The 18,574-nt window shown below is 46.3% G+C and overlaps 1 protein-coding gene across 2 annotated transcripts; it reads right to left on the bottom strand.

Annotated features, from left to right (window-relative positions):
* Nucleotides 1-6,196: 6,196 nt before the first annotated feature.
* On the bottom strand, nucleotides 6,197-11,761 carry Srsf6 (serine and arginine rich splicing factor 6). Of its 2 annotated transcripts, XM_090352380.1 has the most exons (7): nucleotides 11,502-11,761; nucleotides 11,133-11,281; nucleotides 9,745-9,869; nucleotides 9,448-9,656; nucleotides 9,033-9,116; nucleotides 8,732-8,922; nucleotides 6,197-6,784 (listed from the first exon to the last, which is right to left on the bottom strand). In XM_090352380.1, exons 1-7 carry the CDS (start codon nucleotides 11,606-11,608, stop codon nucleotides 6,765-6,767), a joined length of 885 nt encoding a protein of 294 aa, XP_090208506.1. In that variant the 5' UTR covers nucleotides 11,609-11,761; the 3' UTR covers nucleotides 6,197-6,764. The 2 variants fall into 2 exon arrangements, with proteins under 2 accessions (XP_090208506.1, XP_090208505.1); XM_090352379.1 differs by having other exon boundaries at nucleotides 6,197-8,922.
* Between the last annotated feature and the right edge of the window lie 6,813 nt (nucleotides 11,762-18,574).

Below are 18,574 nucleotides of genomic sequence, written 5' to 3'. Positions count from 1 at the left end.
TATGTAAATTTGTTTTTTGAGACAGGGTCTTGCTACACACTCCTGGCCTTAAACTCATAATCTTGCTTCCACCTCCTGAGTTGTGGGATTACAAGTGTATATCACTATAACTAATATTTGGAGAGCATAACATTATAGATATAATTGGCTTGTCAGTGCCTCTTTCAAAACACATTTCATTATGCAGCCACTTCACCGCCACCATGCCAGCCCTAACCACTGTCAGCCTTTCTTGGATGGATAAAAATGTCTCCTAACCTACCTCTGTGCCTCCACTGTTACTCTACAGTGATGCTCCAGGAAGAGGGCTGGGACAATAAATAGTCTAGGGGTAAAGTTCACGCTTAATATGCATGAGGCCCTACGTTCAAAAAAAAAATCTCGAATAAGAAAAAGCTTTAACATGTAATAGCTCTATTTTAAAAATGCTTCAGCAAGGCACCAGTGACTCATGCCTGTAATCCTAACTACTCAGGAGGCTAAGATCTGAGGTTCAAAGCCAGCCCAGGCATGAAAGTCCCTCAGACTCTTATCTCCAATTTACCACTAGAAAGCCGGAAGTGGTGCTGTGGCTCAAGTGGTAGAGACCTAGCCTTGAGCTGAAGAGCTCAGGGATAGCGTCCAAGGCCCAGAGTTCAAGCCCTAGGACCACCACCACCAACAAAAATTCTTCAATTGCTCTCCCTGGCCCTTAGAGTGAATCAAAGTTTTACCTTACAGAATAGGACCCCTATCTTTCCCTCTGACCTCACCCTCCACCAGCCTTCCCCTCACCTCTGCTCTTGGAGGAGACTCTGGTTACCTCTGCTATGTCATCATTGCAGAAAGCTTATGGTCTAGAGATAATGGATAAAGTTGGGCTGTAGATGTAAATTTAGAAGTCATCATGTATGGATAGAATTTAGAACACGGAAAGGAGTACAGAGAGAAGAGTGTGGGGACCTTGCCAGACAACACTTACAGGCTGAAGGGAAGAAGAAAATGTGAAGGGCTGAGAAGCACCTGTTAGGCGTGGGGTTTGGGATTACTGTAGAAAAGGTGTCAGGTGTTCTTCCAAGTGCGTTCAGCCAGGTGAGCTGCCTCCTCCAGCTGCTGTCCTCTGGATGCAGCCCTGCTTAGGAGACTTGACGGCAGAGGTGCCCCCCGCCCTGCCCTCACCTTAACGCAGGGCACCTCTGCTGCAGAGCTCTCAGCTGGTGAGTCTCTCTGTTAAAAGGCAGTCGTGTTTCCATTTCCCTGCCTCATCCCCGCGGTCTTCACAAGGCCGCTCCTACACTCGAACCTCAGGGGACCCGACTTAGAAGACCAATGTCTCCCCAGCCCGGAGTAGTGCCTACGGTAGACGCTTGTCATTGAATCGATGTGTCCATGCAGTCTTGCTGTCTGCCTGTATCCCCCCCTCAACACCACTCCCTTTCCCTTCAAGGCCTTGTATCACCACTGACGTCCAAGAAATGTCCAAGCTGAAGGCGCTGGGGGTGGAGGGCTGTGCCCCGGGGACACACAGCGTGCACCCAGCCTAATCAGTGTCTGCAAACTTGCCCCCCGCCCCCCGCCCCCGCCAGCTGCGCAGCTGGGACGCGGGAGATGGGGCGTCCACACCCGCCACCTGCCGCCCCGGCCCGGACAGTGGCGGGCGGGAGAGCGGGGCGCGCACTCACCATCCCCGGGCTCTGCAGAACTGTTACTTTTTTAAAACGTCAAAATGGCGGAATTCTTTTTATTATTTCCCTCTCTCTTCCTGCCTCCTCCTCTTCCTCCTCCTCCCCCCACAAATTAAATTAGAAATTCCATTTTCCATGAGAAGATAGAGAAAATCAATGGGAAGAAAAAGAAAGTTTGCCCAATGGCCCATTTCCTAGGAAAACCCGCAAGCCGACCCTCCCCACCCTTCTTCCATCCACGCAAAACTCTTCATTGATGGCATTTCTGTAGAAAGGAAGCCTCTGCCTCGCCCGCCTCCCCCGCCGCCCCGCCCCTGGCCGCTGCGGGCACGCGGGACCGGCTCGCCGGGGAGCCCCGCCGCCGCCCAGCCCACTGACACCGGGCTTCGCCAAGCTCCGCCGAGCGCCGCCCCGGCCCGCGTCCCGCCAGGCGCTCGGAGGAGTCAGGAGCGGGGATGTCACGGTGGCCCCGCGGGCCCCCAGCCCGCCCGCTGGGCGCGACGCTTACCTGCAAGGCCGGCGGTGTCTGCCCCGCGCCGAGCTGCGGCGGAGCCCGGGCAGCGCGCCTGCGCGCACAGGGGGGCGGGCCCGTCCCCGCGGGACCCGCGCCCGCCGGCCCTCGGCGCCCGCCGCAGCCGGCCCGCCCGCCCGCCCGCGAGGCCCAGGCGGTGTGGCGCAGGCCTGACCGCCCCGCCCTTTCCCCAGGACCGGTGGCTGCGCTGTCGGGGCGGGAAGAGAGTCTGCCTGCATCACAGCCAACGGCACGCAGCCGTGGTGAGGACCACCAGCCAGAGCCAGCCAGATGGGAGCTGGCCGGTGGGTGACCAGGCTGCTGCCCCTCTGACTGCACTCCCTTCGGGTGGCTGCTGGCCACTTCCTGCCCCCAGGAAGAGCATCAGACAACTGCCCCCTTGAAGGGGAAATGGGTGAGCCCACGGCCACTAGTGTGGCCTGGGTATGTATACCACCTTGTCCTTCTGGTCCTCCATTTCAACATTTAAGGATTCTCTTGGACTTGCAAGTGTGGCTCAAGTTCAAAATCCTGGTTATTATCCCCCCAAATATCATAGGGTTCTTTTTCAGTACTTGTTTGTTGTGGTGTTGTCATTGCTTCTCTTTGAATTTCCTTGTTCTCTGCCTGCAGTTGATCACCCTAGTTAAAAAATATTTTTTTTCCATACTAGGGATTTGAATACAGGGCTTCAGTCTTACTAGGTTGGCTATGCTGAGACATCCCTCTAGGCCAAATGTTATTGGTTCTTGTAACACAAAATACCTTTTTATTCTTTGCCATCCCTGCAGACTGAACTCAGGCCCTGAGCACTGTCCTTGGGCTTTCCTCAAGGTTAGTGCTCTACCACTTGAGCCACAGCACCACTTTTGGCTTTTCTATATATGTGGTACCGAGGAATTGAATGCAGGTCTTGGTGCATGCCAGGCAAACCCTCTACCACTAGGTGAAACTCCTGCCCCAATACCTATCTTTCTTACACAAATCATAGCTATTACTAAACACAGATTGAAGTAATTCAAGAGTTTAAAAGATGGCAACCTTCAGGAGGGAAGGAAATAGGCTGTGTATCCCTAATACCTAGCACAAAGTTGGATGTGCCATAATACTTGTGATTAAGTGAATTCCAGAGCCCCAACACCCTCTTCACAGCTGACTTTTAACTTCATTTTTTTTTTCTCTAGTCCTGGGCTTGAGCTCAGGGCCTGAGCACTGTACTTGGACTTTTCAAGATTAGAGCTCTCCCATTTGAGCCTCAGAAATACTTCTGGCTTTTTTCTATGTGTGTGGTACCAAGGAATTGAACCCAGGTCTTTGTGCATGCTAGGCAAGCACTCTACCACTAGGCCAAACTCCCAGCCCTTAACCTCATTTTCTACAGAAAAGGTCATGATTCCCAGTCAGACCTCCAGGCTTCTCTCAAGATGAAATCAAGTTTGAAATTGTGGACAAATGCCACCAAGTGCTGGCAGGAGCCTAAATGGATGAAGAATCTAACTATTTGTTGCCATGCCAATGTGTTACACATGTTCTGCCTTGCAGCAATGTCCCCTATTATTAGGAACAAGATTGAACTGCTTAAGGGTACTAGCTGTCATAACAATGGAAAATGATACATATCAACATGAACATCATCACTCATCACCACCAGTGTTGCTTCTCTCTTCCCACTCTGCTTGTTCTGGATTCTAAGCGCCTTATTTTAGGTATCAGATGACTTAGAAGAAAATGGTGAACCTACACACATTCTCCAACTGCAAAGCTTTTGGATCATGAGTAAGTAGAATTTGAACTGGGACCCAGGAAAAAAAGTTAACAAGGTTCAGTTCTCCAAATGACAGATCCCAGTGTCTTCCTCATGTTAACATCACACTCAAGAGTGAAGCTAATATTTAATGCAATTTAATTCCACAGAGTTGAATTCACCAGTGTGCCAGTCCACAGACTTTAGGAAAAAGCCTCTTGTTCGGATTCCAGTTCTGTCAGATAGTGCTACCAGGGTACACTCGCAGACACATTCAACAACTTTGCACAAATTATTACAAGAAAGTAAACACACAAGAAAAATAAAATCACTAGGCACCCATGGCTTAGGTTTGTAATCCTAACTACTTAGGAGGCTGAGATTAGAGGAACAAGGTTTAAAGTTAGCTTGGGCAGGAAAATCTGAGACTCCAATTAGCTTCCAGAAAATCTGGAAATGGAGCTGTGACTCAAGTGGCAAACTGCTAGCCTTGAGCAAAAAAGCTTAAGTCTCAACCTGTATGCGTACACATATGTGGTAACAGTAATCTCATTTCTGAGCTTGCAAGGTACCAAATTTCACTGAGAAAGCACAAGAGGGTGGCTAGGATCTACCTTGTCCTGCATGTCATTACTGGGCAGACAGAAGAGGTTGGGACCTTGAACACATGTATTGGGCCTTGGAATTCAAACCCCAGTAGACTGGAAAATACCCCTCAAATAAAGGAGCCCTTTTGAAACTGTCCTGACCAACTCCATTTTGCCCCTAAGTCATTTTTCCTCAGCTTATCTCAAGTCTCAGGAAGTAAGCTTTACAAGCAGATTTTCAATGAGAAAGAACCCTCAATCAGAACTCCCAGAGCTGGTAGATCCCATCGAAACAAGGCAGTTTGACCAAGACTGCTTGATATACATACTTGCAAAATTAGGATTTGCAAAAATCCTCCCCCTATGTAATTCTGAAGCTCTTGTCAGTATCCTCAAGAAACTAAAGTCCATCCATGCGTAACCAACTAACTTTGTCTCCACTGGAATCTCAACATTCAGCTCTGGGAATCTTTAGGGAACCCCCTTTCCCTCACTCCCCCCACTCCTCAGTCAGGCCTTGGTAAGGAGAGTTATACAGAAAAACTCAGTACATCATCCGATGTGGGTGGAGTTCAGAAAACAGGCTTTGTCCTCTGTGGTACTATGGGCCTAAGGAAGTAGGGAAGAGCAAATTTACCATGGAAATCAAATCCCCATGTGGCCTGAGATTCTAAACTTGTCCTGCTCTTACAATGCAAAAATTGGTCCTTGGTAGGCCAGGCATGGTGGTGCATACTGGGATTTCATAAACTCAGGAAGGAGAAGCTAAAGCAAAGTGTCAAAGCAAGTTAGGCCCAAACTAGTGAGAATCCTTTCAATAAACCAGGCATGGTGGTATTACAATCCCAGAAAGGGCTACTGGGGTTCAAGGGGTAGAAAGACTGCCTGACAAGCACAAGATTCTGGGTTCAATCTCCAGAACAGAAGGAACAACCATAACAAAGACTTTGACCATGGCCAGATTTACAGAGGTCACTATGGAATTGCTCAAAAGATATTGCCACAGTTCAGGTAGACCTGAATGAAGGGAAAAACACAGTTGGGAGTGATGGTTCATGTACTTGGGAGGTAGAATACAAGTTCAAGGCCAGTCAGGGTTACATAGTGGGACTACTCTAGGTCTATCAATTTACAGGAAATATAGGCAATGGGACATGCTTAATTGTACCATGGGACTATAATTAGCATGCCCCAGACAGGCCTCTACCAACTTTGTCCTACTTTGTTAAAATTTAAATTAAGCTAAATGTCCATAGTAGATTCCGCCACTACATATCTCAACTGGGAGCAACAGAAACTCAAGCTGGATAGGTTCTCTGAAAACAAAAACAGGTAATGAAAACATGATGGTATAGATGTTTATACTACACAATAGAAAAGGGCAAACCAAATTAATAAAATGAACATACACAGAACCCTCCATATGACATTTATTGTATTGTACTTTATACATGGTGCTCATCTTCATAGCCCCATGCTGAATGCATTTCACAGATGACAATGAAGTCTAACAGTTAATGATGTGCCCAAGGTAAACCTCTAAGTCCATCCCATGTTCATTTCTAAAAAAAACCCCAAACGATCCTGATGTACAGCAGGAGAGGTTAACCAACGCCAACTCCCAAGGCAAATAACCACCTGCCAGGTACTTGCCACAAAGTGGAAATTCACAATAAATTCAAAACAAGCCTTGCCCTCAGTAAGCATTTTATTGAGATAAAGCGTAAAATAGGTTAACACAAAGTGGAAAAAGTATCCAAGATGAAAGGCAGTAACACAGGAGTGGGAACATAAAATGCTGAAGGAGTGGGTAGGACTCAAAACTGGCCATAAAGGCACTGTGGTATAATCCAGAACACTATCAAGTACAGGTTGGGGACGTGGGACATTCCTTACTTCTCTTGTGCTATCAGCCACTGATCTGTGTGGCATGTTGCTGAGTCTCCAAAATCAGCTCACTAGTTAGAGCAAGGAACTAGGTATTTCAAATCAGTCAACTCCACGTTCTCAAGTAGGCCAACATTTAAGTACGGTGGTTTGTACATCCAATGACTTTAAGTCTACACATGGGGAAATTGGCCCCTGTCATTACTAGAAAAAAATTGTACCACCCACTTACTGGGGTGGCTAACAATGTAGTCAAATGTCTCTCGCCATGTAATGTCACATTAACAGAAAGCCCAGCTGAAGATGTTGCATACTTTTAGATAGCCAAATTTCACTGTAATATTGCCCTCTCCCCCTTAAAAGGCTGTGGCTCAGTTTTTCCGTTCTTTCCCTGAAAATAAAAGAAGTTTGTCAAAGCCAATTCTTAAGAGCCATCATTTCTGTTCTTTGGACAGGCAAAATAGTGAAATACAATTAGACAGTTTTCTTCTCTTAAACTCACTTAAGTTATCCAAGGAAAGACAATGGGACCAGCAGCACAGTACTATTCCTAAAGTGAGGCCTTCAAAGGTTTTCTCTTTCTTGCAGGTAGCTGAGAAATTTCTTATAAGGGTTTGTCTTCTTTACCAGGTATTCTTAAGTTACTCTGACTGGTATCTACCTACCTAGATACCTTATTATTTTTTTACTCAGCCTCATTCTATACATGACCTTTGGTTATAATCCTACAAATCAATCCTACATCTTCTAACTGAACTTTTGATACCTTACATACCGGCAGATCCTAGGAAGGTATTAAACCCAAGCCAATAAATCTACATCTTGATTTCAGACTAGGATTAATAATTCTTTCTTGTGTGCAAGTACTGGGACCTGAACTCAGGGCCTCATACTCTTATTACTTGGCTTTTTGCTCAGCCCTGGTGCTCTACCACATGAGTCACACCTCCACCTCCAACTATTACTTTTTTAGATGAAGTTGTTAAGTATTTGAACAAAGGGATTTCATTTAATTCAATTCTTGAACTGCTGTATATATCGACTAATTGCTAACCTCTCATTTCTATAAATTTGCCATGTAATTTGGTTTACACAATATTAATTTCATTCATGTAGTACAAAAAGTCTAATGAACTCTTCATTGTTTTTCAAACCACACAAAAGTATAAAATCTACAAGGATGATCCAATCATCCACCACAAATCCCCACTAACCACAAAGGGGACAGAATACTAGGAAGATTTCGACTTTACCAGCAAATGACTATACCAAATGGTCTCTTAAGTGCCTGTTAAGCATAATGACCTTTCAGGATGTGCTTTTCTATTCTGAACATTAAGTTTCTTATCAAAGGTTACTTCCATTGTATGTAAGGACCAAACTATACTGAGAATTCTAACCACTTCCAGGACATGGAATAACTAGCTAAACAAAACCCAAGCACTAGTTTTTAAGTTATACTTAGGCAAAAACTGTGTAACAGAGACTACAAAATACCTTTTATTTTTAACTCAACTTCTAAAAGGGGCAGATTAAAGACTTTGGCAAATCTGATTAATAGCACAATGTTATCCAAACTGAATAACTGATTGCTGGTCTGGAGCTTGCCTTGCTTTACACAGAAGAATTTATACTGTCTCCACAAATAACAGATGTCAGTGTGTAAAGGGATTTAACAGTGAACCTATTCAATAAGGCAATCATCTTGGTAGCAAACTTTTATTTAAATCTTACATAACTCAAGCTTTATAAAAAGCCAACATAATTGAAAATTGAGTTCTCCCTCTAAAGCCTGACGTATCCAAAGCTTGAAACAGTTAATTTAAAAAATAAGCAAACAAATAAAACAAAAACTCCTGCAGCAGATCCTGCTGAAATACTTAAAAAAAAAATCTAAATGAGCTTAATCTTTACAAAAGGTATTTTAGCTCAAAAGCTATAAAATCAAAGTTATCTTAATTCTACAAAGGGAGAGGAAAGGGTCTGTGACTTCATGCCATCTTTTTAGAACCTCATCTTTTTCATCAAATTTGGCCACAAATCAAATTCTGTGCCCCTGTTTTCAGGAGATCCTCTGGCAGAAGAGGCCAAGTATAAACATGGAAGAATAACTGCCTAAGCAAGTAGGAAAGTTCTGTATAGTGTGCAAAGAACTTAAGAGTTCTAGGTTAATCTCTGGAACTTGATCTGGACCTCGATCTTGAACGAGATCTAGAATGGGATCTTGAAGTAGCTCTTTTTGGAGGAGGGGACACAGAACGGGCTTTGGAGGGTGGAACAGGTAGGGGTGAATGGGAACGAGACTGGCTCCTTGATCTGGACTTTGACTTAATATCACCTTTTCCATTTTCTTTGGGGGACCGAGATCGGGAGCGAGATCTGCTTCGGGATTTCTCATACTCATCCTTAGATCTGCTTCGAGAGTGTGAGTGAGAGCCCCGATCAGACTTGGGCTTAGATTTGCTCTTTGATCTCGACTTCCTGCCTTTCGATCGAGATCGTGATCGACCTTTGCTCCGAGACCTGGATCTAGGCAAGAAAAGCCAGATTCCTTTTAGTATTTGGTCAGTACATACATGTACTCCATGAATAAGTACAACTGTATTCAGGAGATAAAAAAGTCCCACCACATTATTTACCGGGAGCGACTTTTTGAGATACTCCGAGATCTACTGCGGCTGCTCCTCCGACTCCTACTTCGTGACCTTCTTCTAGAGCGTGACCTATACAAGAAACAATGAAATCTTAACCTCCAGGTCACGTTCATACTATTTACCAAAACCACATAAGCCAAGAATATTTGCTTACTATCAAATCCACTAATCAAAACCAAATGCGGCAAAAAAAAAAAAAAAAAAATCCAGAGTGGCCAGACACTGGTGGTTCAAGCCTGTAATTCCTAGTGTACTCAGGAGGCTGAGATCTGAGGGTCAGTCTGAAGCCAGCTCGGGCAGAAAAATCCAATAGATTCTTATACTGCTCAGCTCGGGGACAAAGCCCACGATTTGTGTGGAGGTCAAGCCTCAGGATCCTCTGGCCAATACTTTAACTTACCTAGATCTGCTTCCAGAGTAAGATCGCCTATGGCTTGTTCGTGGCTTATCTTCAATAAGCCTAATATTCCTGCCATTTATTTCTGTACCATCCAGTTTATCCAATGCTCGTTTCATGTCAGAGTAGGAGCGAAATTCAATTACACCTTCATTAGTGCGTTCTTTGTGCGCATCTGCATATGTTACTTCCCCTGCTTGCCGCATGAAATCCTAAAACATTAAGATGGGCCAGATTCAGAATCTATCTCACCTTTTAAACATTAGCCACTCCATTTTAACCCCAAATTTCAGTACATACCTTTAAATCTTGCCAACTACAACGACTAGACAGATTTTCTACAATAAGTCTGTATTCTGTACGAACAGGTGGTCCATATTTGTCTCTGCCAGAGGTTCTCCGACTGCTGTATCCACCTCCACCACCTTTATCATACGAAGGTAACAATTAGATGCTTTGTAATGACAGGGGTGAGTGTTTGAAAGTTAGTACAAACATATCAACTTTTATTTACTGGAGTAGGACTTTGCTATTATACTGCTAAACCTTTGATACAATTGTGATTTGCCACAAATTAAATTAAGGGCAAGTCAAATAGACTAAATGCAACTAGACCTCTCCTACAATCTGTTAGAGAGTGACTGCTCCTTTATTCAATTTACCTCGCTAAGTTTTATTTTACAGAACATTGTAAAATATAAAACTTAACTGATTACATGCATTTCTACATTTTACAAAAATGTTTACTAGTTACACTAAGTACTTACATCACAGTGTGAGGTTTTTGGTGGTGGTTTGGCCACAAAACACGCAAGGTAACAGTCACCTAGTTCAGATTAACCAGTTTTGTCTAACCCTTGGAATCCTCACCATCACCCTGCGTCTAATGGCAAAAGGCTGCTGTCGTCATGGCTTCCGGTAAGGTCAGCCAAAGGGTCATAGGGCAAGGGTCACACAATGTATGGAAAAGCCAAGGCCAATCAGGAAAGGCAGTCATCTTAGCCTCAGTGGACACAGCCTCAGCCCCATTGGTCACTTTCAAATTGAAACATCAAGGACTTGTTAAAAAGTTTGAATTCAACATGCAACAATTTCAACATCAAACATTTAACATAACCAAAATCCCCCCAACCTCCTCCCAATAACATGCCCCAACTAGATAAGAATATAGCATGAAGCTTATTTAGATTTACTTTGTGGTGCAGGAACCACATTATTTTAAAATAGCAGTTTTCTCCCTCTGCCCCATCCCACCAATTCCTAAGACCTGCACTCGAAACCCCGCCCCTGTTCCCGCCCCCACCCCCTCCCTATCCCGCCCCCTAACTTCCACATTCCTAGCTAATGCACTGACAGGTAAGCAAGGAGGAAATACTACAGATAACCAAAGCCATCACTTGCTTCCGACATGGGCAGAACCCACGGCAGTGCCAACCTGGGCCTAACAGGAGCCACCCCCCGCCCCCAACCTAGCCCAAATCAAACAACCTCCACACCCAATCCCCCGCGCTCCGGTGTCCCAAGGCTGCCCCGGGCAGACGTGAAGGTGGCGGGGCCCGGACGCACCGGGTCAAACCATCCCCGGCCCCCGCACCTGCCCGGGCTGGGAGGCCCCACCCCGCCCGCCCTCGAGCCTGCGCCCGCCCCTCAGGTCCCAAAGACGCGGAGCGCGCGGGGCTGGGACTCACTGCGGCTTCCGTAGCTGTAGCCGTCGCGATCCCGGCGAGGACCCCGGGCATGCTCCACGATCACGCGCTCCCCGCAGAGCTCCTTGCCGTTCAGCTCGTAAACGGCATCGTCGGCGTCGCGGGAGTCCTCGAACTCCACGAAGCCGTACCTAGGGGCGGAGCGCGGCCGGGCACCGACGAGGACGTCGTTAGCCGGCGCCGCGCGCGTGCGCGCCCCCGCCGCCCCCGCGCGCTCCCGCGGCGCCGCGCCACCCGCCATCTTGGAGGCCCTGCCACGCGGCGCCGCGGCCTTGTCCGCCTTTCCTCTTCGGCAGCCCCTTCCGCCGCCAGGCCGTGGACGCGGGGCGCGGACGTCCCGGCCCGACTCACCCATTTTTGAGGTCTACTTCGAGGAGGCGGCCGTAGCCGCTGAAAAAGCGCTGGATGTCCTTCTCCCGGACGTTGTAGCTCAGGCGTCCTATGTAGACGCGCGGCATGTCCGTGGTGAGCGAGGTCCCGAAGGCTAGCTGTCGGACGGCAGACCGCAAGGCAGTAAGCCGCGGTGCGAGTGCGGGGACTGAGAGCCCGAACACACACGCGCCGCACACCGCACGGGCGGCCGACTCCAGCCACACAATGGTGCGCGCGCGCGCCAAGGCTACGCTATAAGCGCGACCGGGGGGCGGGGCTGTGCGCGTGACGCAAGCGCGCCGCACGCACTCTCCCGCGTCGCCGCCGAGTGTGGGAACGGCTTTCGAGTTCTCCGCGCGTAGTGGCGGTGAAGTGTGGTGTTTTATTCCCCCTACTTGTTGCTTTTCTTTTTTTTTACCTTTTTTTGTGTCCCTCCACACCCACCCGTGTACGTGTAACAGCTCGTAGTCCAGCGGTCTGGGTATTCTCTGATCTGTGTGGGTGTGTGTGTGTGTGTCTGTAGTCTCCCGGGGTGGAGGGTGGCGGAGAATTCTCGTGTTTCATTGGTTCTTGATATTGTCTTAATTGGCCATCGTGGTCTCTGATAGGTCCGTCAGAACGAGGCTGCGCAAGCTCTTTTCTGATTGGCTCACGTTTCCTTCGGTGGGGAACGTGAGTTTCCGAGAATCCACGGGTTCTGTACTGAGCTGCTGCTGCTGCTGCTGCTGCTGGTGGTGGTCCGGCCGGGCACGGGTCAGGGGAGAGTGCCGAGCTCAGCTTGCTCCAGGCCCTGGGGTCTCCATTCCCAGCCTCCATGCATGCTCCCCTCCCTTGTACTGTGGCAGTGTGTGGATTGGAGTGTACTTGACAGTCCCGTCCTCGGCAATGAAAGCAGGTGTCCACGAAGGGGGAGCAAGACCTAACGTCCCTCTCTAGAGCAGTCAGCTATTTTGATCTTCTGGAGCCCTGTGTACTAAATACAAGAAAAAAAAAGGGAAAACACGAAAAAGTAAGAACTCACACACCTAAGGAGTGAACTTAAGTGGATAGCAGAAATAAGAGCCAAGAACCATACCCAAAAGGAGGCAGGATCGTGACCGAAGACAAGAGATCTAGTGGGGATTGTGTCACAGAAGCTGAAGGCCAATGCAGTACCGACATCTAGAGGATGGAGGTCAGCTTTAGAGTTAGATAAAAGACTTAAAAGTTAATTTAAAAGGTGTTTCATGACACCGTTGGCTCACTCCTATAATTCTAGCTACACAGGAAGTTGAGATCTGAGGATCACAGTTTGAAGCTAGTCGCAGCAGGAAAGTCCATGAGACTTTTTTTTTTTTTTTTTTGGTGGGTCATGGGGCTTGAACTCAGACTGGAAGCTGTCTCTGAGCTCTTCGGCTCAAGGCTACCACCCTACCCCTGGGCCTGAGCTTGTCCCTGAGCTCTTCAGCTCAAGGATACCACCCTTCCCTTGAGCCGAGCCCCCCTTCCGATCTTCTAGAGGTTAATTGGAGATAAGAGTCTTAGGTCCTTTGAACCATGATCCTCAGATCTCAGCCTCCTGAGTAGCTACAATTATAGAGGCATGAGCCATCACACCCGGCTCCATGAAGCTTTTTATCTCATGTTAAACGGCCAGCAAAAAGTCAGAAGTGGAGCTTGGTTCAAGTGGTAAAATGTCAACCTTTAGCGGAAAAAACTGTGGACAGCATTTCCGAGTTTAAGTCCCAGGAACACCTCCAAGAAAGAAAGATGTTCATGGGATGTAGTTAGGGGAAAGGAGTATTCAGTATTTTTCACACATTAAATTGCCAGCGTTTCAAATGTTAAACTCTACTTACAAGAAGTGAACCAGCAATGTAGTATTGGTCTAAGCATTCCTTTCCTGGAGGAAATGAATAGTGCTTTTTTATTTTTTATTTTATTTATTTATTTTTTGCCAGTCCTGGGCTTGAACTCAGGGCCTGAGCACTATCCTTGGACTTTCTCAAGGCTAGAACTCTACCACTTGAGCCTCAGCACCACTTCCAGCTTTTTCTATATATGTGGTACCAAGGAATCGAACCCGGGTCTTCGTGCATGCTAGGCAAGCACTTTAACCACTAGGCCAAGTTCCTGGCCTGACAGTGCTTTTTTAAAAGGGGCTTCTGGGAAGTGGAGTGTCACTGCTTTTCGCCGAATTATTATTTACCCAAAGGAAAAAATGCACCAGACTTTCTTTCCTCTCCTCTGTGGCCAGTGGCTTCACAAAACACCAGATAGCTGTGCCAATAGAAAGCACTATCAAATATTATGGCGTTGGGGGTGGGGTGGACCATTCATATACTCTGGAATCTCACTGATTTTCTATTTAAGTTAATTACTTTGAAAAAAACCACAAATGGTTTTCTGGTGGTTAATTGGAGATAAGAGTCTCACGGGGCCCTGACTGGCTTTGAACCAAGACCCTCAGATCTCAGGCTCCTGAGTAGCTAGGATTACAAGTATGAGCCACTGCACACAGCAAGCTTCTTTTGCTCAAGGCTAGTACTCTATCACTTCAGACATAGCTCCAGTTCCATTTTTTTTTGTAGTTTAGTGGAGATGAGAGTCTCATGGACTTTCCTGCCTTGTCTGCCTTCAAACCATGAACCTCACATTTCAGCCTCTTGAATAGCTATGATTACAAGCTGTGAGCCACCAATGCCTGGCAAATTTCCTAGTGTTTTTAAGGCCTTCAAACTTTGATTCTTTTTTTGTCTGGATTCCAAACAGCCTCTCCAAAGGGACTTAGCCTCTGTCATGATGTGCACCAGTTCCCCTGGGGAATCTGTCTGTCCATCTATCCATTCATCCATTCATCCATCCACTACTGACTCCCACCTCTCTGGGGGGGGTCTCTTGAATACTCAAGTGTATGTTTATGGAATTGAGTATCAAAGTCTGCTCCAGAAGCACAATGGATAACTGGAAACTGTCCATATGAGAGGAATCATCACAAAGCACAATCATAAGAACCTCTGAAAGTCAGGCACCAGTAGCTCATACTTATAATCCTAGCTACTCATGAGATTGACATCTGAGGCTTACCGTTCTAAGGCAACTTGGGGCAGGAAAATCTGTGAGACTCATTTCCAATAAACCACCAGGAAGTAGTGCTGTTGACCAGAGTGGCAGAGCACTAGCTTTGAGCATAAAAGATCAGGAACAGTGCCCAGGCCCTGAATTCAAGTCCCATGACCAACCAAAAACATTAAAAAAATTCATTCATCTGCATCCTATATTTGGCTTTTATTTTATTTTGTGGGTCATAGGGCTTGAATTCTGTCCCTAAGCTCTTCTGCTCAAGGCTACCACCCTCCCCCTGAGCCTGGGTGTTGTCCTTGAGCTCTTCAGCTCAAGGATTCTACCCTATCCAAGCTCCACTTCTAGAGGTTAATTGGAGATAAGAGTCTCAGGTCCTTTTGTGCCTTGTCTGGCCTTGAACCTTGATCCTCAGATCTCAGCCTTCTGAGTAGCTAGGATTACAGGGGAGCGCCACCACACCCAGCATTGGCTGTTTCTTTCAACAGCAGTTGGGAACAGATCCTGGTTAGTCATGTTCCACCAGCAAATCTTACTGCATCACCATCTTCCTACTGGCTTTTTACATGAATATGCTAAACATATACTCACCTCAGGGCTTTTTCACAAAACAGGTCCCCGTGTCTAAAAGTTTCTTTTTCGGGAGTTTATGGTCACTTCCTTCGGATTTCTGCTGTAAGTAATCAAGAGGCTTCTTTTGATCATCCATTTAAAAACCCACCTTGGCACATTGCCCTCCATAACTGCTTACCCTGTTTCATGTATCCTTGTAGTACCTTTCATCCTGGGACACATATGTATTTATTGTCTCCCTCCCACTGGAACATGAGCTTCTCCAGAGCAGGCATGGACGTTTTGTCTTCTTCCTCCTCCAACCCTAGCACTGAGAAGAGTGTCAGTGCTCAATGAGAACTCCACCAGAGCAGAGCTGTTCTGAACTTCCTCCTAGTATCGACCATAGGCATTTCCATCCAGCAGTTGTTGATGGTCTCGTGGTTTTGTTGGGATGAAATATTTGACTTTTCTATCCATGCCCACCTCAGTGCTGCTGAGACAGGGAAGTGCTCTCCTTCACTTCCCCTCCCCAAACTTTTATCTGAGCAGCAGATCCCCATGTGGCCAGGGAGCCACTGGAACGCTCAGCCATTGTAAAAGGGACTGACAGTTTTTAAATCACTTTGAGAAACTACACCAGAGTGGCTACAATCTGATCTATGGTAGGTAAAAGCTGGAAGCAGCTGCTCCTATGACCTAAAAATTTAATTCCATACTCAATGGAAATGTGTTCATAAGCCTATGAAAAAAAAATACTAAAAACACATAGCACCAGTGTGTGGGTGTTTTGTTCCCAGCCTAGAAACCAGGCAGAAGAAAGAAATGATTGTTTACACCAAAGAGGAAATGGATTGTATGTTTACACCAAACACTACAATAAAGCATCCAGGGTGTAATCAGATGGAGCTTATGGGGTTCAGAGGAGACCGGAATCCATGCCATCTAAAAATAAGCCAAGCTTGCAGATAGACTTGAAGAGAGACTCCTCCTTACCGTGGTGGGGAGGTGGCTAGAAGAGGTTTGAAGTCTCTGGGTCTTGGTCATGTTTCCTTTCCTGAGCTGGGTGCTGGAAATACACAAGTATGTTTGTGAAAATTCACCAATTGATGTACTTATAAGATTTGCTTCCTTTGCAGCATGTGTGTTGTCCACTGGAAAATTGAAACAAAAAGGGTAATAAAGCTCTCAGGAAAGATAAGTATTTCCTTGAACTAGGTGGTGCCTGCTGGGTGGTGCTGATGATTAAAGCTCTACTAAATATTTGATTTTTAGTCTTTGCTCGTGAGTGTTCACTTGTTTGAAACATCTATTTATTTATTGCTTTTTTTTTTTTTTTTGGTGGGTCATGGAGTTTGAATTTGGCCTGGGCACTGTCCCTGAGCTCCTCAGCTCAAGGCTATTGCCCTACCTTTGAGCCAAGCCCCACTTCCTGTTTCCTAGAGGTTAGAGATAAGAGTCTCATGTTCTTTTGTGCCCGGGGCTGGCTTTGAACCTGGGTCCCCAGATCTCAGCTTCCTGAGTAGCTAGGATTACAGGCATGAGCCACCATGTCCGGCTATGCTTTTGTTTTTGTATTGCAATTAGTCTAATATCTGCATCATGGTGCTGAAGATGTGTCTTTGTCGCCACCAAGTGGTCATGTCTATGATTACAGTGGTAGGTAAATTACTTGGATGAAGCTCAAAAGATGAAGGTCTTTGAAGGTCTCTGAATCCAGTTGGTTTCTTTGTTGTTCTTGTTATAAAAATGATAGGAGAGTTTATTGGGAAAGAAATAAGGCACTTTCAGTAGACTGTATGTGGAATGTCTCCAAGGTGAGAATGCAGAATCCTAATCTAATTGTCCAGTTTTCTGACTCTTACTTGGAACCCAGGAGAATGCTGGGTAGTGCCTCAGGCACCTTTTGATGAAGAGGGTGTGTATATGTGTATCTGGAGCTAGTTGGTATGGCTGTAACATCATCATTTATTAGCTGTGTGATCTTAGACAAAGTTTTAACCTTCCTTGTCTATAAAACAGAGAAAGTGATCATAGCAATCTCAAGTGATGTGATTGTTAACAGATATTCTTGTATTTCCAACAGCAGCTTGCACGTAGAAGTGTGCAAAAAGTGTTTTTTTTTATTTAACCAAATGAAAATTTCATCCCTGTTAATCCTTCCCCTCATTTTGCCAAGGAGACAATTTTTTTTTTGTGGCTGTATAACAAAGAACAAAGAACTCTTTGCATTTTCTTTTCTCTTCTGGTCCTGGGGCTTGGACTCGGGGCCTGAGTGCTGTCCTTGAGCTTCTTTTTCTCAAGCTTGCTGCTTTACCACTTGAGCAATAGTGCCAGTTCTGCTTTTTCTGCATGGTTTGTTAGACCTAAGAGTCTCATAGACTTTCCTGACAGGGCTGGCTTTGAACTGTGATCCTCAGGTCTCAGCATCCTGAGTAGCTAGGATTACAGGAGTGAGCCATCAGTGCTCAGCTGTTAGCACTGTATTTTTTTTTTGTGGGCCATGGGGCTTGAACTTGGTCTGGGCATTGTCCCTAAGCTCTTCAGCCCAACAATATCACCTTACCCTTCAGCCAGGCTCCATTTCCTGTTTCCTAGGGTTAATTTGAGAAAAGAGTCTCAGGTCCTTTTGTGTCCGGGCTGGCTTTGAACCTTGATCCTCAGATCTCAGCCTCCTGAGTAGCTAGGATTACAAGCAGGGGCCACCCAGCGCATGGCAGCACTGTATCTCTTACAATAGATGGATTTTGGGACTAGCCCAGATCCCAATCTAGCTGTCTATGACAGGGAAGATTCCTGGGAATGGTGTTGACTTGAGAAGCACAAGCTGGACATGGGGCAGAATATACCATTCCATAGCCCTCTCAATGTCACATTCCAAGGCCATCCTCCAAATGTACTACTTGCAAGGAAGGAGATGGTCTTCTCCCAGTCTCTAAGGAGGAAGCTGCCCTGCTGCTTTGGCTGGGGGCTGCTTCCAGGAGCATTCATTCTCCAACACTTGCAGCTTGTCCCAGGGGCTGAATGGTCTTGCCTAGACACAAATCAAGCCAAGGGAGGCAGGTGTTCCTAGCAAGCTGATGCTGGCTGTGGAGGAGATAGAAAGGTGGGGATAGTATCTTCTGCAAGCATGTCAGCTGCCTCCCCTTGCAAGGCATTTCATGGCACTGGCCACAGACAAAAACGCAGTCATGTAACTTCTTGTGAGTTGGCTTAGACTACTTAGTCATGAAGTACTCTCCAGCTGTCCCTGCTGTCACCTTCCCTGACTTTGCCAGATCCTTCCTTGGCATGCCAACTTGCATAGCTGCCATTGTCCTTCCCACAGAGCTTTAATTCCTCAACCAGCAGAAGTCAATTACATTAGCTTCAAATTTTGGGATCAACACACTAATGTCTGTTCATTACAATTACAATTACATTACAATTCTTTTTCTTTC

This window comes from Megascapheus bottae, chromosome 18, assembly GCF_031878675.1.
Source record: "Megascapheus bottae isolate mThoBot1 chromosome 18, mThoBot2.hap1, whole genome shotgun sequence".
Taxonomy (NCBI): Eukaryota; Metazoa; Chordata; class Mammalia; order Rodentia; family Geomyidae; genus Megascapheus; species Megascapheus bottae.
This window is presented reverse-complemented; position numbering and strand designations above follow the sequence as displayed.